Below are 22,839 nucleotides of genomic sequence, written 5' to 3' on the forward strand. Positions count from 1 at the left end.
CGAATCGCGAGGCACCACAGGTGATAGTCACAGGGCATTTCAAATCGAAGAATATCAGAGTTGGTGCACTGGTTAGCTTGGACTTTAAAGCGTCGAATGTTTGTTGATGTTGCGGGAACCAGAACCAAGCAATGTCCTTTCTAGTCAGTTGTCGCAGGGGCGAGCTCAATTCGCTGAGGTTTGGTATGAATTTTCCAAGACAGTTCACCATACCCAGGAAACGCTGGAGGCCGAGCACGTCGGTGGGGACCTGCATCTCAGCGATGGCGGCAGCTTTCTGTGAATCGGGCTTGAGGCCGTCGGGAGTGAATACGTGGCCAACATAGGTGACCTCTGAAACCCGGAACTTGCACTTGTTAGGGTTGAGCTTGAGGTTGATCTGACGTGCCCGCTCCAAGACACGCCGTAGGTTTTGGTCGTGCTCTGTCGCATCTTTGCCATACACCAGGATATCGTCAACAATGATAGCGCACGGTAGGCCAGCGAACAGCTGTTCCATGGTCCTCTGGAAAACTTCACTGGCAGAGTTGATACCAAATGGCATTCGCAGAAACTTGAATCTGCCAAACGGGGTACAAAACGTGGTGAGGTTTGATGACTCATTGTCCAGCGGTATCTGCCAGAAAGAGCGCTTTGCACCGTGGACAGAGAAGACGGTGGCCTGTCCAATCTGAGCCGCAACATCCTCAACTGTCCTCATGGGCTAGTGGGGGCGCCTGATGGCATGCTTCAAGTCTTTTGGATTGATGCACACACGGATTTCATTGTTATCCTTTTTGAGAGTAGCAACCATGGTGGTACCCTACCCAGTGGGCTCGCTGACTGCTTCCAGCACGCCCATGGAGACCATACTGTTTAACATGGACTCAACCCTGTCCCTCATGGCGTGTGACACACGGTGTGGTGCACGAACAACAGGTACCACCTTGGGGTCGGTGGATATCTTGCAGGTCACAGGCAGTAGTCACTGACTCCAGACTGCTATCGATCTCCGTAGCATAGGAAGTGGGTGGTAGTATAAATGATACAGTAAGGTGGGGTTAGTGATGCTGAGCTATATATGATTGGTTGCATGCATAAACCAATCTACAGTAGTTGATACTGAGATTATATACAATGAGTACTTTTGCAGTCAGTTCCCATGAACCCAGTTTCTATTACCCACCACTGGTGCATGTAACCTGTGTGCCATCAATGCAAATTGGATATTATCTGATTGATGAATTGGGGAACACTGTATTATGCAAGCCAAATTGAGTATAATGGGAACAGATAATCACTTAAAAGTTAATTTAGAAATTGGCAAGTAGAAAAAAAGCTGTATAGGGGGCAAAGAATGTCTTCCTGCAGTAATCAGACAGCATTGATTCAATCCCAGCTGCTACTTTCACCATTGAGTCCAGTCCTGTGGGGAAAAAAATTAACAATTGAGTGAAACTGTAGCCCTCTAACCCCCTTTGCCTCTGTGACATAATTGTTTTGCTAAAGTGACCTTCAATCTAGAACATGAGGTTTCATAGAATCACCTTATTGCAGAAATACTTGCAATTGTCACACAACTGTTCCTTCACGATGTGCAAAATCAAGGTGTTCCTTGTGAAATCCTGTGAATGTTCTTTCTCTGGACATGATTTATGCTCATTGTCAAATAAAAATGCTTCCTGGGCACGTTTGTTTGTAAGACTTATCAAAACGCATTTATTAATACATGGAAGTAATGCATGGAAGAGATTGGTTCTCCCTGCTTCTGGAGCTGGGGGTCTGTTGAGAGTGAGTGAACAGGCATGGCGAGCATTGAGGTAGAAGGTTAAAAGGTACAAATATTAACCTTTATTTTAAACTGGTGCAAGGGTCTGTGCTAAGGGGAGAGTAAATGAGTGGAGACCAAGTCAAGTGCAGATTGACAGGTTCTTGATTATTAAGGGTGTCAAAGGTTATGGGGAGAAGCCAGGACAATGGGGCTGAGGAGGGAAAAATAGATCACCATGATTGAATGGCAGAGCATGTCTGTTCTATCTCGGATGGAAGAATCTAGAATAAAATAGATGGCCGTTTATTGTCATACAAGGTTCAAACAAAATGACTAATCTAACTACTCTCAACGTTCGATGGTGATACTGTAATTTTACTGATTACTGTTGCTAATTCTGCAACGATCAAGTTGACCAGTAACTAACTTGGATTATGTGAGGTTAGAGACGGTATCCTGCAACAAACCACTATGGAACACACTCCACTTCGGGATAGTTGCTGCTCCAATATACAAGGGCATCAGTTTTTTGGTACTCCATCTACCACCCCAAAGCCATTAATTACCTCCACTATCCAAGCAGTGGGGAGCCTCATGCAAAGTGAAATGCAGTTACTTTCACTACCATCCGCCCCCCAATACCATCAAACAGTTCTTCCCAAATCTCTTCACACTTTTACAGTAGTGGAGACAAGAAGAAGTGATGATGAATCACGCATACTTCTCCGAGGCTGCTGGTAAACAGTGCAAGCTTCTTATCAGTTTCATGAATGATGGTGTCCAGTCTACGCCTGGGATTCGAGTCAATGTGGAGTTTCCAGGTATGTAGCCGTGTGAATGAGACAGTACAGTGGAGGTTCACTATTGCAAGCTGATTGTCTGAAGACAATCAAAGACTTGATTAACTCGATCAATGAGAGACTCAAAATCCTCCCAAATCACATTCCATTCATTGGTGACAGTGCAACAGCTGGCATTCCCCATATGTGGAGTTAAACAGTATCCAGGTCAGCCTGATAGCTTGCACCCTGGGGAGAGGGTTCAGGAGATGGAAGGCCAGCGGAGCCCAAAGTAGACCAAGAATTCCTTTACAACAAACTCAATGTCTGAAACAACACAATGGGGACAACTGCTATGTGTAGGAAGGAACTGCATATGCAAAGATAGACACAAAACGTTGGAGTAACTCAGCGGGACAGGCAGCGTCTCTGGAAAGAAGGAATGGGTGATGTTTTGGGTCGAGACCCTTCTTCACAGTCTGAAGAAATATGCGCTGAATTCATACTCAAAATGTGCAGCAAAGTTTTTAGATCTTTGTCCAACAGGTAAAAATGTTGAAAACTATGGTATTCAAATGAATGCCCAAGATTAGACAAACAAGAAACTCCTAGCTGTACTCATTGCAAATCCCTTCATAATGCTGAACAGCTCAAGCATCCTTTACCCTCCAACCTAATTTTTATATATAGCCTGCAGTTTTTGGGCAAGTATCATCAACATTGATCCATTTCAACAGCCTGAATCTCCACACTTTCCACTCAATGCTAGAATTAATTAATTTCTTGCATGAAACGGCCATTGTCATTGGACCCAATGGGAAGAATGGTGAGTTGTTCCAATGTCACCTAACCAACATTAGTCCCTTGGGAATACATCAATGATCCAATTGTCAAATTGATCCTTTAAGAAACGTTATTCTCTATTCCAGTTTCTTCACCATTCCCATTTTATTCCCCCTTTAATGGTGCATCCAAGTTGCCACCTAATTGTTGACTTTTCATTTATGCAGCAGGAGAAGTCGTTTGTAATAGGGGCATAGCTTGGCCAACCCTACATCCAAACACATTTCTGTTTCTTTCAAGCACAATCTGAAACGCAACCTAAGTTACTCCTCAAGAATCCCACATCACCACCTCAATCTCAGAATGCTCAAGCCCCACACTAATCTCACTATCCCCAAAGTCCTTTTCTTTCGTGAATACCAAATTAACATAGAAACATAGAAAATAGGTGCAGGAGTAGGCCATTCGGCTCTTCGAGCCTGCACCGCCATTCAATATGATCATGGCTGATCATCCAACGCAGTATCCTGTACCTGCCTTCTCTCCATACCCCCTGATCCCTTTAGCCACAAGGGCCACATCTAACTCCCTCTTAAATATAGCCAATGAACTGTGGCCTCAACTACCTTCTATGGCAGAGAGTTCCAGAGATTCACCACTCTCTGCGTGAAAAAAGTTCTTCTCATCTCGGTTTTAAAGGATTTCCCCTTTATCCTTAAGCTGTGACCCCTTGTCCTGGACTTCCCTAACATCGGGAACAATCTTCCTGCATCTAGCCTGTCCAACCCCTTAAGAATTTTGTAAGTTTCTATAAGATCCCCCCTCAATCTTCTAAATTCAAATTAAAGTACTTGTTTAGAACCTTGCCTACATACTCTGACTCCGAGCATAAGTCCCCTCTTTTAACCTTGAGTCATGCTACCTTCTCCCTAATGACTCTATTGTTTTAAATAAAAAGCCGAGGGATTCTCGTTAATTCAACATGCCAATGACATTTTGCGACCCTTCTGGCCCGCCTAGATCCCTGCTTGAGTTCTCGTTTGCTTTCTTTATATTCCTCAAAGAACCTGTCTGTTTGCGTCTTCCTAAACCTTGCGGGTCTAAGCGTGGTTGGTTACACGTCGCCCACATGTTTAATGAGCAGCTTACTGTTGCTGTGTGACTGATCGGCTTTGCCTGAGCCTTCATCCTCTCCAGTTCCCCCTCTCACTCTGCAGGTGAAACACCAATGGCAAAGGACGGGCAGAAGGTAGTGTTGATTACAGGATGCTCCTCTGGAATTGGTCTAAATCTTGCTGTCCAACTGGCCAATGATGTCAAGAAACAATTTCATGGTAAGAATTTTACTAACTTAATGCTAATTTAAACAAAATAATATTGCATGCCAAAGTGGAGCTCTATTACTTAGCATATTAAATAAGTGGAGATGTTATTCTTTATGTCCTTCAAATAGACTCCTTTCGGTTTGAGAAATGATTTAAAACTATTCCCACATACTGATCTTTCTGGATCAATAATTATTGAACATTGCAAAGATCACAATAGCGTTAAGTAAACACATAGTTGAGCATTCAACCAAGTAAAACAATGAGTATATCACAAGCATTTTGAAATTTGATCTGTTTTTACTTTGGGAAGTGTAGCAATTTATAAATGTCCCCGGTTGCATCTTCTTAATTACAGTATTATTAGTGATTAGACTTTCCTGGGTATTTATTTTGGTGTGTAAAAGCTGATCATTTTCTTTAGTCTCTGGTTCATCTTATTAGAACCAATACATTATAGAAAGTCATCAAGATTTGAATCCAAAGTAGATTAGGCATTCATATTGCATTTTAATGTTACATTTTGTCCGCCCATGTACATGATATTGAAAGTGTTATTTTTCAAGCCTGTTTGAAGGATCTTTACGAGAGAGGGTGCGGGTTGTCCACCGCGCTTCCACCGTGATGAATCTGGAGCGCTGCTTTAATGGTGGGGTCACTCTCTCTGCGGCAGTGTGATGTTAATAGCCAGAGAAGTGTATTTCACTAAGAAGGTATCCAGGGCAAATATGGAGGCTGTAGCACCTATCAACAAAAGAGGAAAACGCCAGAGAGGCCTAGAATACATAATCAATTACAATTCTCATCTGATACACAGTATACAGGGAGCTATAATTACCTGGCAAGGAAGATCAATGTATTCTGTACATCAGTCTTGCTATGCATTCAACAAATTAAATTTCAGTATCTTTTGATTTATTTTAACATTTTTCTTCAACATTCCGTTAATTCAATTGTCATCCCAATTTACAATGTACAACATACTGCAATCAAGGGCAGCTTATTATAAGAGGATTGGATTCTTTCTTGAAACACGTGGTGTTATTTGCGCAGGGATAGTTCTTCCATCGAATTCTGATTAACACACCGGAGCTCTCACCACCAGCATTAACTCCTTCGGGTAGTATTTACCTTGCAAGTTTCTTAATGTTGGGAGATGCAAGGATATTTTTCTGCGAGCTTGGACTGAGCTTGAGCTGTGAGCTTGGACTGAGCATTGAGCATTTCTATTGGCACCATAAACACACCTCTCCTACTCTTTTCTTACATCTTTTCTTGTTTCATTTCTGGCCTTTGTCCAACCATCTGCTTATCAAAGCTCCCGCTCACCTGTATCCACCTATCACTTGACAGACGTTATCCTGCCTGCACTCCCTCCCCCCCTGGCAGCAACTCTACTGCTGCACCACTGTGTTTGGGATTACTCTTTCCGACCTGGTTGGTGTGATGATCTGCTGTGTAGACTGGAAGCCTGAGAAGCTGATGATGAGAAACTTAGGTGTGGGTGCGGAGAAGGAGGGAACACCATACTTACTGATTCTGTTGTTCGCTCTTTTTTCTTAAAGTTATTGCTACGATGCGAAACTTAAGTCGTAAAGGAAAGCTTGAAGAGGCTGCTGGGGAAAGACTGAACGAGACATTACACATCCAACAGTTGGACGTGTGCAGTGATGAGTCGGTAACACAATGCCTCAACAGTCTTCAAGGTGAAAGAGTTGACATTCTGGGTAAGGAAGTGAAGTGTTTCATGTCTTCCACAGTAAGTCTGTTTCCACACTTTCTCCATGGGCTGTTGCATCCCACAGGATCGGAAAGGTGTGAAGGGATATGGGGCAAACACGGGCGAGTGGACCAGCTCAGATGGGGCCTTTGGTTGGCATGGGCGAGTTGGGTGTATGACAATCAACGTCTACAGACCCCTCCCTTTCAGGCTTGCAAATGTTGAATGCAAAATGCATTTTTTTTGTCAATGGGACCTCTTGTCTTTTACATTTCAGATGTAATTTTTGTGTGTAGATATTTGAGTTTGCCCACAAGAGTCTTGCTTACTTTTCACTGGGGAATTGGAATTTTTTCCAGGGTGGATCTATCTCCACATTAGGAGGAGGAATCCACATTTCACTGCAGAGTTGCACAGAGGAGGGCAGTGGGCCCTTTGGTCCACTCTGCCTGCATGTGATCCTTATCCCTCCCTTCCCTGCATATGCACGCACCTGTCTGATAGCTCTTAAATGCCTCCACCGCCACCCCTGGCAGCGTGTTCCAGGCACCCACCACTCCCTGTAAATATAGAAACTTAACCTGCACATCATCTTTAAACTTTGCCCCCTCACCTCAAAACTATGCCCTCTCGTCTCAGACATTTCCGTCATCGTTAAAAGGTTCTATCTACCATATCTATGCTTCTCATAAATTTATATACCTCTATCATGTCTTCCATAAGCCTCTGCACTCCAGAGAAAACAATCCCAAGTTTGCCCAGCCTCTCCTTATAGTTAATACCCTCTGGTCCAGTTGAATTTATGGTCCATGCTGATCCACAGGAAGTTGATGGGTGATGATATTCCCACTGGATGTCCGGGGCATGGAGTGAGACTGTCTCTTGTTGAAGTACATTGTCTGGCACTTCTATTGAGTGAATGCTACTTGTAACTTACAAACCCATCCCTGCAGATCGCCTAGGTCTTACTGCATGTATATGTGGACTGTCCCATTTGCTGAAGAGTGTCAAATGGAACTATCCACAATGTAATCATTAGTAACCATCCTAGCTTATGGTAGAAGGGCAGGTTTTTGATGCAGCAGCTAAAGATTGTTGGGCTGAGGACGTTGCCTCAAGGAAGTCCTTCAGCAACTTTGACTGACCCCCAACAACAAGAACTATCTTCCTTTGTACAAAGCATGACTCAACCATTGCAGTGTTACCCATTGATGTTCATTGACTTTTACCAGAGTAGGGGAATCAAGGACATGAATTAATTAATTAATGATTAGTCTGAAGAAGGGTGTTGGCCCGAAACGTTGCCTATTTCCTTCGCTCCATAGATGCTGCCTCACCCGCTGAGTTTCTCCAGCACTTTTGTCTACCTTGCATTAATTAAGTTTGTTGGTTTAAAACTAGAATGGACATTGTTTTGCTTTCAATACTTGTTTGCATCTGTCATTTGTGATATTGATTCGTAATTAATTTGCTTTAATGTGCGCAGTGAACAACGCAGGGATTGGAAAGATCGGTCCAATAGAAAGTCTGAGCATGGAAGAAATGAAGAGTATGTTCGACACAAACTTCTTTGGCGTTGTCCGGATGGTTAAGGCAGTGTTGCCGGCTATGAAGAGAAGAAAAAGTGGTCACCTTGTCATGATGAGCAGTGTGATGGGTCTCCAAGGTACCATCATCTCTTCAAAGTTCTGGAATAGATCTGTGCCACCAGAATTGTCAGACTTGCGCTTTGTGAATCATGATATTAAAAGGTTTCCCTGCTGGGGTCCGGCATTGAGATAATGGCTGGGTTGGGGGCTCGTCATCTTTGGAGTGTGGAGATAGTTGAGAGTCAAACCGCATTGGTGGATTATATATGACTGTCTTATGAAGAAAGACTGGATAGACTTGGTTTATACTCTCTAGAATTTAGGAGATTGAGAGGGGATCTTATAGAAACTTACAAAATTCTTAAGGGGTTGGACAGGCTAGATGCAGGAAGATTGTTCCCGATGTTAGGGAAGTCCAGGACAACGGGTCACAGCTTAAGGATAAGGGGGAAATCCTTTAAAACCGAGATGAGAAGAACTTTTTTCACACAGAGAGTGGTGAATCTCTGGAACTCTCTGCCACAGAGGGTAGTTGAGGCCAGTTCATTGGCTATATTTAAGAGGGAGTTAGATGTGGCCCTTGTGGCTAAGGGGATTAGGGGGTATGGAGAGAAGGCAGGTACGGGATACTGAGTTGGATGATCAGCCATGATCATATTGAATGGCAGTGCAGGCTCGAAGGGCCGAATGGCCTACTCCTGCACCTAATTTCTATGTTTCTATATAGGCCAGCCGAGATAAAAATGTGAGAATTAATGTCATTCCTGAAAAACATTAGTGAACCAAATTGAGTAGTAAGGGAACCAGTCTGAAGAGGGTCCCGACCCAAAACATCACCCATCTTTTTTCTCCAGAGATGCTGCCTGCCTGCTGAGTTACTCTTGCACTTGGTGACTATCTTTGGTATAAACCAACATCTGCAGTTCTTTGTTTCTACTGTCGTTTCATAGTTATTGTATATGTCACAAGATTCGTTTTGTTGCTATTTTGAGTTATTAATTTCTATTATTATTCAATTACAATCATTTAATTACACGAATTAAAATTCTCCAGTTACAATGGTTGGATTCAAGCTTGCAACCCTTGAATAATGGTGCAGAACTCTGATTGCTAGTCCAGTGACATAATCATTATAACGTCGTACTTAAGCTTGTTTGGACTTTGTGATCTAGGTAAGAGTTGTACCCTGTACTAGACATTGGTGAGGTTGCACTAAGAGTATTGTGTTCAGGTTTGGTCAACCTGCTATAGGAAGATATGAAGCTGGAAAAGATACAGAGATGATTTATGAGCATGTTGCCGGGGGGAGAGGTTGAACAGGCTAGAAGAAACTTACCTTTGCTTGCCATTGCTAAACAGATTATGTGATTTGATTGACTAATTACTCTGCAACTGCGTCTGAGAAGTTATACAAATAGAATTAGGCCTTTGTTGGCTGACTGGGCTAGATTCAATGCCTGCATTTGGCCCATTGTCCTGCAAACCTTTCCACACACATATGTACAAATGCCTTAAAGTAATTTGGTCTTCAATATTCACTAAAAAATGATTTTGTATTTGGACAGGAATTGTATTCAATGATGTATATGCTGCCTCGAAGTTTGCACTGGAAGGATTTTGCGAAAGTCTTGCCGTTCAACTTTTGAAGTTCAATATATTGTAAGTGCATGTATTTATGCGTATGCCAAGAATGTTTGCAGAAACTGGCCATTCATTAGCCTCTTCAAGAAATATTTGGTACAGTGAATCTTGTTTGTAGACAAACACTTATAAAATGTTGTAATTGATCCTCACAAGGGGAACAGCTCATTTGGGGGCTAATTGGTCAAACTGCAGTAGTCTCCGAGCTCAGTGGGCTATTTCCAAGCAACATGCTGTTTGGAGCCAGGGCTAACTAGGTTGATGGGGGTGGCGAGATCAGTGAGTGGGGAATGAGGGGAGGTCGCTATTTGAGGTAGGCGAAGGAGAGAAGATCGGTTAAATCGGGCGACACGGTGGCGTAGCGGTAGAATTACTATCTTAAGGGCCTGTTCCACTTGGGCGTCATTTACACATCACGCTGATGGCAGCAAAGAATTTGTGAATCCCGAAATCCTGGGGCACCCTGCGTCACTGCCTAGATCACCGCGCGTCATGCGTCTTGAAGCTTAAATGATGCCCGAGTGGGACAGTGCTAGAGACCCGAGTTTGATCCTGACTACAGGCGCTGTCTGTATGTTCCCCCCGTAACCTGCGTGGGTTTTCTCAGAGATCTTTGGTTTCCTCCCACACTCCAGACGTACAGGTTTGTAGTTTAAATGGCTTGGTGTAAATGTAAATTGTCCCTAGTGTGTGTAGGGTAGTTACTGCGCAGGGAATCAGTGGGCCAAAGTGCCTGTTTCCCTTCTGTATCTCCGAATTAAATTAAAAACTAAATTTACTTTAGCAGGGTAGAAATACAAAATGCTGGTGGAATTAAACAGATGCCTCTTCAGAGTCTGACGAAGCGTCTCCTGCCCATTCCCTCCTCCACTACATACACTGACATCAGTCTGAAGAAGGGTCTTGGCCCGAAACGTCACCCATTCCTTTTCTCCAGAGATGCTGCCTGTCCCACTGAGTTACTCCAGCATTTTTTGTCCACACTTTGTGTTTTGCTCAGGCTTCCAGCTTCTTGAGTTTTATTTGTGTTCTTACTGCAGAAGGTCTCATCCCAGGACTGCACAGTGGAGCAGCACCCAATATTGAATGCTCCTGGGAGCAATAACTTCCCCCATACGAGCTCCAGCAGTGAATGATGGAGTTCGGGCCTGTTGCAGAATGACCCACTGTAGAAAGTGCATTTTCAATTCTGTATTCTTAAATCAAACAGTTGTAGGACAGCTTCATTTATGGCAGTATCTTCTCCTTATTTGAGTGCTCAGTTAACTCAGCAACATCCTTTGGTTCTTCCAGTCTTAACAACTCCCTTTCACCTTACAGTTCCCATATCCTGTATCTATTCTATTCTCCTGCCTCTAGCACATCTCTCCTTCAACTCAGCACTCATTAACATTAGCTTCATGCTAACCTAATCTTGTTCTCCATCCCATAAGTGCTGTATAAGATGTCCTGCTATAACATGTTAGGCACGTTATGATGAAACCTTGTTATAGAAAATCATTTTATAAAAACAGTTGTGTCAATGGGGAAAAGTAGAGTTAACGACACAACAGTTTCAGACTTATTTTTCCTTGCAAAAATTTCAAAAAATGTCTTAACTAATAATGTTTCTGTAAGCTAAAGTAGTAAAGGCTGAATAACACATTTATTTAATGGAGTAACATTGCACAAGTGCCCATAGAAGCAATTGCTTTCCACAATGAAAGTAGCAGCTATGTTCTTGTGACATTGGTGTCTGATTGCTGTGGGGAGGCTACATGGAAACTTTTCTTTCCCCCAAGACAGCTTTTTTCCTACTTGCCCCTTTTCAAAGTAACTTAAGTAGTTCTCCAATTCCTGAACACATCAACTGCATCACATCCAATCCATGTTATGGAACTAGCAATATTTAATGAGCATTTTTTTTTCATTTCAGTGTTTCACTGATTGAACCTGGCCCAGTAAACACAGAATTCGAAATGAAACTAATGAAAGAAGTGTCTTGCTCAGAATATCCAGGAACGGACTCTGAGACGATCCAGTACTTTAAAGAGGTCTACCTGCCTGCTGCTCATGATATTTTTATGACATTGGGGCAGTCGCCTGAGACTATTGCGAAGGTAATATTTTCAAAAACAGCAACAAATATAACAGCTTAACCTGTTGTCTGTAACTTATCAAGGGATGAGTCGGTATCTAATCTTTGGCAGGTTATTATTTTAAATTTAGTTGGTATAATTAAAAAAAACCCTTTGGTAATAAGATGGGATGAGACGTGCAGTCAATAAGCAAACGTCTGCTTAAAGAATTAGGGGGAGATAGCTACAGCATCCTCCCACAAAGCAGGGTAATTCCCCTAGAGAGTATATAATTGATACATGAATTATATGCATTACATCTAATGCATTGGTGTGGCTACTGAACGTGATTGATAGGGGGATTAGCTGGTCCTCCCCCGTCTGCTCATGGTGTGAGACCTTCAGCAGGAAGCACATCGCCAGAGACCCGGGTTCGATCCTGACTACGGGTGCTGTTTGTACCTTCTCCCTGTCAACCCATGGGTTTTCTCCGGGTCCACCCGTTCCTTCCCATGCTCTGAAGGCATACAGGTTTGTTGGTTAATTGGTTTCAGTATAATTGTAAATTGGCCCTAGTGTGTCAGATAGTGAATGGGGATCGCAAGTCAGCAGACTCGGTGGATCGAACAAATCTCAAACTTTAAAAAACCCAACTTGCTGGAAATTTGGAAACACTCAGAAGGTCAGAGAGCAACTGGAAAAGGAAGCAGTTAATATTAAATCCAAAACTCTTGATCGGTTCTAACTGGGTAAGAGAAACCAAGGCTCTTGGACCTGAGATGTTAACTGTTTCCTTTTCCAAATGTGATCTGGTGCCTGCCATGCTGAGTGTTTTCAGAAGAAATATCTCAATATTTGTTGCTGAAATAATAGACTGAATGGTGGTTGATTTCATCAACATGGGGAAGACACTAAGCACAATAGCAGCTGGACACAAAAAGCTGGAGTAACTCAGCGGGTCAGACAGCGTCTCTGGAGAAAATAGGTGACGTTTCGGGTCGAGACCTGAAGAATGGCTTCGACCCATTCCTTTTCTCCAGCGATGCTGCCTGATCCGCTGAGTTACTGCACGGTTTTGTGTCTATCTTTGGTTTACAGCTGCCTCTGCGGTTCCTTCGAAGCACAATAGCAGGTGAAGATTGTGGGAGAGAAGGTGATGTGTGTGCAGGTGCTGGTTTAAACCGAAGAAAGACACAAAAAGCTGGAGCCACTCAGCGGGACAGAAGGAATAGGTGACGTTGCGGGGCTGATGAAGGGTCCCGACCCAAATTGTCACCAATTCCTGGCTGTCCCGCTGAGTTAATCCAGCTTTGTGTCCAAGAGTGATGCATGATTGTTGACCTGGGATTTAACACGTTTAGCACTTCACTAATTATTTTTATTTTTACAAGGCCACTGTCAAAGTGATAAAAATGGAACACCCAGTTTTTCGTTACCAAACTAACATGCTGTACACACCACTAACGGCAATGAAGTATGCCGACAACACAGGAAACCTGTCCGTTCGAACATTTTACAACTTACTTTTTAATCATGGGAATCTCTTCAAGATAAGTTTAAACTTTCTCAGAGTTGTCACTTGCAACTGCTTTCGTAATCATGCAATTTCACCAAACTGATCACGAACGTGAAGAACTAGCTTTCAGGAAACATCAATGTCACAAGTAGTTGACAAAAAGCTGGAGTAACTCAGCGGGACACGCAGCATCTCTGGAGAGAAGAAATAGGTGACGTTTCGGGTGGAGACCCTTCAATCAAACTCAGTAGCTCCAGCTTTTTCCGTCTGTCTCAGGTAGTTGAATTGCATTTTACACTTCTATACAAAACCCTCAAGTTTTACAGTGATTTTGCAATTATAATGTTTCTATGAATTCTACAAAGTTACGCCCGTCCCACTTAGCAAACCTGAACGGAAACCTCTGGAGACTTTGCACCCCACCCAAGGTTTCCGTATGGTTCCCGGAGGTTGCAGGTAGGGAGACTGACAAAAACCTCCGGGAACCGCACAGAAACCTTGGGTGGGGCGCAAAGTCTGGACTGGAGGGCGGCAGCTTCGACCACCCCAGGCCGCGGAGTTTGAACCGGCCCGTTCGCGGAGCTCGGTGAGCCGCGGGACTGTTTTACCATCGCCCGGTGGGGTATCACCTCAGCGCAGAGGGAGAAGAGGAGGGACGAGACTGCAGACCTAAGATGATTTTTGCCTCCATCACAGTGAGGAGGTGCTTGGTGGACTCACTGTGGTGGATGTTAATTTGTGTTTACTGTCTGTTCTGTTGTGTATTATTGTACGTATGACTGCAGGCACGAAATTTCGTTCAGACTGAAAGGTCTGAATGACAATAAAGGAAATTCAATTCAAAGTCTCCAGAGGTTTCCGTTCAGGTTTCTTAAGTGGGACAGGGGCATAAAGGGGATAAAATATATTGACAGGAAAAAGATACAATAATTCTGTAACAGTAAAAATTGGCTTATGTATTGAGACACTAGAACCTATCGCCCCGGACCATGATGTACTTGATAACCCCAATGATACACTTGATCTATAGGATTAGTTTTTTTTTAAAGAGCTATTTAACATGTTTTTTGCATACAGAGTTATTTATTGTCCTTAGCATAAGTTGGGATATTCAGTTAGATAGTTAGATAATGCTTTGGCTTCGGGCTTGGTTCTTAGTTGACCACTTATCTTGGAGTTATATAGCATGTACTTTGTGTTTAATTGTAATGTAATTATTTGTTCAATCTCTAGGATCCAAATTCACACCCAAAATGAAATAAACTTCCTAACTCACTAATCTGATTATTTGTATTAATATAATTATATTACTTTATTGTTTTTATATGTTGACGTTTAACTTGTTGTAACTACCGGGGCGGATGGGAAGAGGTGCAGAAATTAATGTCGTTTTCCAGAATGCTGCCTGGATTCGAGGGCATTAGCTACAAGGAGAAGTGGATAGTTTACTGTGGAGCATTGTAGGATGAGGGGAAACCTGACAGAGGTATATAAAATGTGGGCAGTCAGAACCTTTTTCACACGGATGGAATTGTGAAAGACTAGAGGACATAGTTATAAGGCGAGAAGGGCACATTTTAAGGATGTACAGGAAATGCTTTTTAAAAAATATATACAGAGTTGTTTTTAAACCCGTCTTCTAATGTGGTAATTGTACCCTCCCACTATCACTTCCGCCGTTCAATATACAGGCCGTTCTGTCTGTGGAAGTTATCTCTCAGATCCCCTTTAAATCTTTCCCCTCTCAACTTAAGCCTACGCCCTCTAGTTTTAGATTCCACCTTATCTGTGCCAGAGATGCATAGTAGTTTCTAGGACAGAAATCCCTTTCTTCAGTCCAAACACAAAGTGCTGGAGTAACTCAGCGGGTCAGGCAGCATCACTGGAGAATTTGGATAGACTACGCTCTAGGTCGAGACCCTTCAGACCAGAAACGTTGCCTAGCTGTGTTCTGCAGAGATGTTTCCTGATGCATTAAGTTATTCCACCACTTTGTGTCTTTTTTGTAAACCAGCATCTGTAGTTCCTCGTGTCCACATCTTCCCATCCAGGATTGCTACAAACCTCATGGCACAGAAGGACGGAGTCTTGTTCCAATGGTATACAATTTATTTGTTTCAAATTAAAATCTCATTACAGCAACATTGAATCATTTCAAAGCATAAACTTATTTAAACGGAGAAAATAAATACACCAAGCAGGCGACAAAATACCATAAATTAAAAATGGGTTCGGATGAAAACTATGGTACTAATCATTGCTTTAATGTGGTCTCTCTAAACCTGCACACGGATATCACAGCAACTTATATGTACAGGACATGGGTGCAGAAATGCCACCGTTCGAGCCGGAGAAGGCAGCTTTCTTGGTGCGTATGTTGAGCATCGAGAATACGGCTGGAAAAGGCACTTGCTCTGATGGTCAGCAGCAACCCAATACTTATCGTCTAACCTTGCACAGGAGTAGCCACTCGGAAAGGCCAGCTGTACCCAAAAAAAACACATACACGGTGGGCCGAGAGGCATCACACAAGGAGCACAACAGATTGATGAGCAACACAAAGACACGAGAAGAACATAATATGTAAAAAAAATGTTTGGACAGTTCAAGAATCCCATAATTTAAGCACTAATCTTACTGTAATTTAAAAGCACTGAAATTTATTTTAATACAAATTTCTACACCAGTTCATAAGAAAATTATAAATATTTATACCCTTATACAGTTTTCTTCAATGTCAATCTTTATACACATTATCAATTCCTATCATACCAGCCGGATGCAAAGACTCAAACCCAAAGACGGGAGTTGCAAAGCTGACATTCACTATAGAACTGATATAAAGTCACTGCAAAGGAAAAAAATAGTACAAAAGGAGTCGTCTTTATACAAATAACAGGAAATCTGAAGTATAACCAGCTTTGGATGCTTGGAGCTTTGGGATGCTTGGAGAGAGGTTACTGCCCAGACACAAGTAACCTACATAAAGATAGGCGTCTCACCACTGTGCTGGCAAATCATTTTCACTCTGGGAAGGTGAAGCTTTTCAGGAGCTGTTTCTAAACACCTCCTACCACCAGTCCTATTCCCTTCCAAAAATTAAAAAAAATTAAACATTTCACTGCGATCAATTACAAGAGAAGCTCTCTCTAATATGCTCCAATAGTTTGTGGATCAATTACCTCCCAGTACCAGATGCTGAGTAACAGAATTAAATAATGCCCGCATGCTGTCAAACCGGTTGTGGTTCGGCTTTCCTGGCAAGGATCTCAGCTACAGGCTTAGCTGGGAGACACATTAGCCGGGGCAAGCCATCCTTCAAATACAAGGCCATGCAGACGAGAGAAGAAAGAGAGGGTTATCACACAGCACAAAGTGCTGCTGACAAAGAGGAGACTCGCAGATAAAAACCACTGGTGCTTCCCTGCCAAAGGATGGCAGAAAAACCACACAGGGAAACAGTAACTGAAGTATATTGCAACAATGTCGTTCTCCACTGATCCTAAGAGTTTGGTCATAGAGGTTCAGAAATAAAATACTTCCTGCTAGAGTATCATAGAAAGATATAATATATGTATTACATATGTACAGATCAAGGAACCACTTTATTTGCACTCTAACAGTTAGCGAACTGGAATTGCAACAGGAGCCAGTGATTGCCCAACACATTTTAACCACTCGCATTTCCTGTACCAGTTCTTTCTCCCAATTTCTAGCTGGAGGGTCAGGCCTCGTTGCCGTGGAATCGAGCAATCCAAAAACGGCCGGTTTCATACCGAGGAGTCTCGAATTTGTTCTCGTCCATTGCTGGTCTTTTTCACTTTCGTTACACCTGTCAACAAGCCCGACTCGGTGAGCCTGGAGAAGACAAGATAATGGAAGGGTCATTGATGGAACTACAGATGCTGGAGCAGAAGACAAAGTGCAGAGGAACTCAGCAGGTCGGGCAGCATCTGCGGAAGGGATTCCCAACATTCCAGCCCGGAAATTGGACAGGCGACATTTTGGGTTGGGATCCTCCTTCAGACAGATTAGAAAGAGTTATCTATTCCTATTTTACCAGACTCAAACCCTAAGACAGGAGTATCAAATCAGAAGTTCTCCATCGAAATACTTTGAAGTCACTGCAAAGACAACCAGTCTGAAGAAGGTTCCTGTCCTGAAACATCACCTGTGCATTCCCTCCACAGTCGCTGCCTGTCCCACCGAGTTCCTTCTGCAGATGTTCGGTCTCTCTTTGTAAAACAGCATCTGTTGTTGCTTGCGTCTACTAGGCACCAACAAAGATCCTATAGCGGAGCAAGATAGACCACTCCTGCTAAATGTAATGGGCTGACGTGTAGTACGCAACGGAACGTGGGCCTTTTTTTCATCCATTTCCGTAACCCGACCTGACTCGCAGTGTAATCAACGTTGCGGGGGGAACAGTTTGTGTTAATAAATTAAAATTCTGAAAATGAGAAGATTTTTACCAAAGAACTTTTCCGTAACCGGCTTCCGTCTCCGCACTAGTATCTTTGCTCCGCTACGGGATCTTTGGAGCGGAGACGGAAGCCGATTACGGAAATGGGGCCGAAAATCACCCATGAATCTGCCCATGACCGTACTACATCTTTTTCGTCACGTGATCTATCTTGCTCGCTATAGGGTCTTTGGTCACCAAGGCTGGCAACGTGAGCAGAGGAGGGGGATGGAACAAGGCCAAGGTACATTTGGTCGATACTCACACTTCATCCATCGTAAAATCCTCATCCTGCGCCAGCTGTAGGTAGGGGTTGTTGGAGGCCGGTCGAAACTTGAACCCGGTCAGTACAAAGAACACGAGTGATGACACCTCCACTAGAAACTAAAAGAGAATTTACTTTTCAAAACCAAAATCAGAACCAGCCAAAAAGAATAGGCAGAATGATTCAGTCACTTGTTATACCAGCCCAATCTTACAACTGAACAGGCAAACCAATACCAAGATCTACAGCTGTAACGTAGCAAGTGTTTCAGGAGGCAAAAGGGCCTGTACTATTCTATGTTTTAAATGATACAGGATGCAAATAAACTTTGTGATTGTTCACAAAGTTTTGAAGACTCTGTTTCTGAGCTGTACTGTTCTATATTCTAAATAACTGAGTGCGCAAAATCTTTTACATAGGTTTGTAGACCACCGCCCGGAAACCTGGTAATGTTCAGAAGACAAACCACACTTGAAATAAATTAGATCACCAGATTAAAATAATCAGTGCAACTAGTTTCCATTGCAGAAGCCTCTAGTTTTATACAGGCAGGTTTTGACTGCAAAAACGGTCTGCTGCAAACCATTGAAAGCAGCTATAACTCAGTGTTTTTTTGTAATAAACCGGTTTCAGCTGTAATAATAATTGTTCTTCTAGTTATCTCCCACAGATAAATTAATTGTGACATTTCGGGTCGAGACCCTTCTTCAGATGAAGGGTCTCGACCAGAAACGTCACCCATTCCTTCTCTCAGGGAGATGCTACCTGTCCCGCTGAGTTACTCCAGCATTTTGTGTCTTCGATTTAAACCAGCATCTGCAGTTCTTCCCTACAGATGGATAAATTAATTGTGATGATCCTGGTGAAATATATGTAGCAAACAATCTGAGCAAGAGGAAAATAGAATTTTTCCTTCGCTCCATAGATGCTGCCGCACCCGCTGAGTTTCTCCAGCACTTTTGTCTACCTTGAATAAATTAATTGATGTGAATAGTTTATAAGATAAAATTGCAATGGGCGGAATTCTCCAGGGTTCTCAGGGATATGGCCTTCAGCTGGTCTCAGGCTGACCGCTGGGCATCGTACTGGTCAACCCAACACTGGGTTTCACATGGAGTTCAATTTCCGAGCCCAATTGTATTGGGAATTCCCATACATTATGCTGGAGAAAGCAGCCTCTCCCAGCCCATGCCAGAAAGACGCACGAGAAGGACTGGAGTCTTAACATGTTTCAACGTAGCAGCTCCTTGGTCTCCCCCCCCCCCCCCCCCCGCAATAAAAGAGCCAGCATTCATTAGAACCACCAACATTTACTTACATTATACATCCACTGCCACTGAAATGGAACAGTGAACTTGAGAAGAATTGCGATGATCCTGGTGAAATATATGTAGCAGACAATCTGAGCAAGAGGAAAATAACAATTAGTAGAAAATCATAAGCACCATCTCTAAACTAAATGGCTGTTTCCATGTCCCAAACCCATACCCCTAATTCTGGACTTTCGATGTGGGAGAAACAGCTTCTTAGCATCAACTTTGTTAACACACCTGTGACATTGATATGTTTCAATTAGATCACCCCTCATCCAGAAGGGAGAACGGGACACTCACATCTAACCCATCAACCTAACTCACCTATCCTGATTGTTCATACATGGATGTTCTCAGCCTCAGCTGGTTAGAGAATCCAGAACAAGAGAGGTAGGATAAAGAGTCAGCTAACTCTCTGAACTAATGTCACGATATGAAACCTTTATAAGTTCACAAGCAGAGGAGCATGTATATGGCTCGAGTGTAATCATGTATTGTCTTTCCGCTGACTGGTTAGCACACAACAAAAGCTTTTCACTGTACCTCGGTATATGTGACAATAAACTAAACTGAGCTGAGAGTTGGACTGACCAGTCTGCAACACTGCCTCCAAAAAGCCGAATTAACCTGAATGTTACTCACTCCAAGTCTGAGACTGGAGACTGCTCCTCTATCTGGGAACAGTCTTCAGACCCAGAGGATCCCCTAGACTAGAAGCAAAATCCCACCCATGCCTAGACCTACCATGACATAGAAATGCCTGAAGAGTTTCAGCTTCGCCAGATTCATTGCAGCTGCAGATACAGGAAGGGAAATTAAAATGAGTACATAAAATACAGCCAGATCACATTACAAGATTTGTCTCGGCAAAATATTCTTCTCATCTCCCTTTCTTGTTTAAACACACGGACTTATGTTACAGTACATGCCCACGACTGACAGTCACACTAAAAGATCCAAGAAAGGTCAGCACAGATCCTAATTGCAATTGTAGGTGAACATATTCAACACGATTCTCAGACGCTCATTTCTATCTGACAGTCAAACAGTAGCGAGAGTGGCTGGGGAGGAGGGGAGTTTCCTCTGTAGGGATAAGACCACGTAGCAATGTTCTAAGTTACACAAAATTCTCCAAGGCACGAAATAAAATAGATAGAGGGGCTGACATCTCCACCAATGGTTCCAGGCCATGATGTTGAATAGACTTGGATTGTTTTGTCTGGAACTCTGGAGACATGATAGAAGCATATAAAGTTATGACAAGTGTAGCTAGGGTGGACAGTCAGAAACTATTACCCAGGATGGAAATATCAAATACCAGAGGCTTCAAGGTGAGAGGGGCAAAGTTCAAAGGAGATGTATTATTTTTATATACACAGTGCCTGGAATGTGCTACCTGGAGGTGGTGATGGAAGCAGATTTTCTTCCCCCACACAATTAAAACATGGATAGTCTTCACCCTACCAATTACCCAACCAGACGCAACTAAATTTGAGATAGCTCTTTTTCTCCAAGTCCACCCTCCGCCACCTCCACTCGGAATATTTTTGGAGGACCAGGAAACCAAGACAGTGGCATTGAAGACACTTTGGGATAAGCACATGGGGAATGATGGATTCTGTGCAAGCAGGAAAAGTTTGCTCTTGGCATCATGTTCACCACAGACAGAGAGGGCTGAAGGGCCTGTTACTGTTCTATGATCTTTTTCCTTCAACTTTAGATTTCCTCCATCTGCCATTTGTATTTAATGTTCCCTTATTTAAAGGAAGGAGACGAGAGGAGATGGAAATATATTTCTTGTCAAGCTTTCAAAGTCTCTACACCAGAGGGCGATGGATGCTGGCTGAGTCAGTGAGTACATTAAAGACTGAGATTCAAAGTTTTAGAGTCTTAAAGAATCAAGGTGTAAGGGGGAATTGTATAAAAGTGAAGTGAAGGTAGAAAAGGGACCTCGTTCCTGCTCCTTCGTTCGTTTGTGTGTCAGACGATGTTCTGCCATGGTTTTGCCACAACCAGTGCCATATCTGTGCCTCTGTGGAGATGGTCCGCAGTGCATGGCTCTCTGCCGCAAGTCAGTAGGTGGGCCAATGTCTGTATCTCTCCACAGTTGCACTTGTCAGAGTTTGAGAAGCCCCACTTCGGAGCCTCTCGGACTCTGGACTTCGGAGCCGACAAGTGCCCGCTTCTGCACTTGTTTATCACCTCTTCCTAAGTCAATGCTTGCACACAGACTAGATCATGGTTAATGCTTCAGGTGGATAACCCTTCAGCTGTTAGCCAGTTTCTCCCGTCAGATACATGCAGAACATTGGACAGGCAACATTTCAGGTCTTTAGACTGATCAGCTTGAAGAAGGTCCCTAAACCAACACGTCGCCTGTCCATTCTCCCCAACCATGCTGCCTAACCCGCTGAGTTCCTTTAGCAGTGTGTTGTGGACAAAGAGTGACTGAAACCAAAGTAAAGACCAACATTTATGCATTGGATGAGCTGCACAACACATATCACATGTGCAAACCCTCCCACAGGCCCTCAGCGTTCATGCTAAGCAGACACAACAAGAATGGAGTACAAATTCACCAGGGGGACCGGCTCTCTCGGTTCAGCTTACCTTTACCATCTGTGCTCGAGGCTTCTTGCAAGTGTCTGATTGACCTGAATAATACAAGGGCGAACAGAAAGGATATTTTAAATTGGCAAATTTCAATGGTTTTATCCAAATAATTAAACATTCAAATCATCCTGTGTGCTGATGCTAAGCATGTCAAACTTGTCAAAAACCAGTCTGAAGAAGGGTTCCGATCCAAAATATCACCTATCCTTTTTCTCCAGAGATGCTGCCTGACCCTCTGAGTTACTCCAGCACTTTGTATCTATCTTCTGTCAAAATCCTAATCACTACTTGAGCTAACATCTTGCGGGATTGAGATGGTTGCTTTGACATGACCTACTCTTTGACACTGGTCTGGCCTCGCTTCCATAGAGTGTGGACACTTACCAATCGATTAAGTTTCCACTGAAGATAGACACAAAATGCTGGAGTAACTCAGCAGGTCAGGCAGCATCTCTGGAGAAAAGGAATTGCTGACTTTTCGGGCTGAGACCCTTCATCAGACAGAGTCAGGGAGGGGGAAACTGGAGGTATGGGAAGATACAGGACAAAGCAGGGCCTGCATTGTTGACTCAGGAAAAGTAAAGATCCTATTGCTATAGGATCTTTGAGGAAAAGTGGAACAAAAGATCCATGAGAAATCCAAGGACCGCTCAGTTGCAGTACCCACCACTGACCACAATAGGGAGCTCTTCAGCACCAACACACAACATCCCCGACACAAACTCTTGTCCACTCCCTCTTGTATTCCAGTCGTACACAACTACATAACATTTTATACATGGTACAATCTGTGCTACCACAGGTAATAGTCCACTCCCAAGCCAGCTCTCGCCTTACGTCATCCCACCAATTCAACATATTTGAATACTCCAATCCTTACCAAACCACTGGAAACAGGATCGCCCCACAGCAGATAAGGTCCACTAGGAACAGGATTTCCTTCCACAACGCATAGTCCATCGTCCCTTCTTCAGTCGACTCAATGATTATATAAGCTGTGTTTGCCAGCACCTCAAAAATACATTA

The 22,839-nt window shown here is 43.2% G+C and overlaps 2 protein-coding genes across 2 annotated transcripts in view; one reads left to right on the forward strand and one right to left on the reverse strand.

Moving 5' to 3' along the window:
- Positions 1 to 395: 395 nt before the first annotated feature.
- Positions 396 to 15,115, forward strand: LOC129714457 (retinol dehydrogenase 8-like). Its single transcript, XM_055664060.1, has 6 exons — positions 396 to 4,646; positions 6,203 to 6,364; positions 7,844 to 8,023; positions 9,512 to 9,605; positions 11,503 to 11,686; positions 13,036 to 15,115. The coding sequence occupies exons 1-6, from the start codon at positions 4,541 to 4,543 to the stop codon at positions 13,261 to 13,263; spliced, it is 954 nt and encodes a 317-aa protein (XP_055520035.1). The 5' UTR covers positions 396 to 4,540; the 3' UTR covers positions 13,264 to 15,115.
- A 142-nt stretch (positions 15,116 to 15,257) lies between these two features.
- LOC129714453 (protein GPR108-like) overlaps positions 15,258 to 22,839 on the reverse strand; it is a 112,063-nt gene continuing 104,481 nt past the window's right edge. The window contains exons 14-19 of the mRNA XM_055664056.1: positions 22,694 to 22,824; positions 21,811 to 21,854; positions 19,945 to 19,994; positions 19,206 to 19,289; positions 17,888 to 18,006; positions 15,258 to 17,018 (exon numbers count right to left, since the gene is read on the reverse strand). Of these exons, the coding sequence (XP_055520031.1) occupies positions 16,931 to 17,018; positions 17,888 to 18,006; positions 19,206 to 19,289; positions 19,945 to 19,994; positions 21,811 to 21,854; positions 22,694 to 22,824 (516 nt within the window). The 3' untranslated portion in view covers positions 15,258 to 16,930. The remainder of the gene's footprint in view (positions 17,019 to 17,887; positions 18,007 to 19,205; positions 19,290 to 19,944; positions 19,995 to 21,810; positions 21,855 to 22,693; positions 22,825 to 22,839) is intronic.

Source organism: Leucoraja erinacea, chromosome 39, assembly GCF_028641065.1.
Source record: "Leucoraja erinacea ecotype New England chromosome 39, Leri_hhj_1, whole genome shotgun sequence".
Taxonomy (NCBI): Eukaryota; Metazoa; Chordata; class Chondrichthyes; order Rajiformes; family Rajidae; genus Leucoraja; species Leucoraja erinaceus.

Coding starts and splice junctions, on each gene's coding strand:
- LOC129714457 (XM_055664060.1), top strand. CDS start 4,541: ATGGCAAAGGACGGGCAGAAGGTAGTGTTGATTACAGGATGCTCCTCT. Junction 8,024..9,511: donor CAGTGTGATGGGTCTCCAAG/GTACCATCATCT, acceptor GTATTTGGACAG/GAATTGTATTCAATGATGTA. Junction 9,606..11,502: donor CTTTTGAAGTTCAATATATT/GTAAGTGCATGT, acceptor TTTTCATTTCAG/TGTTTCACTGATTGAACCTG.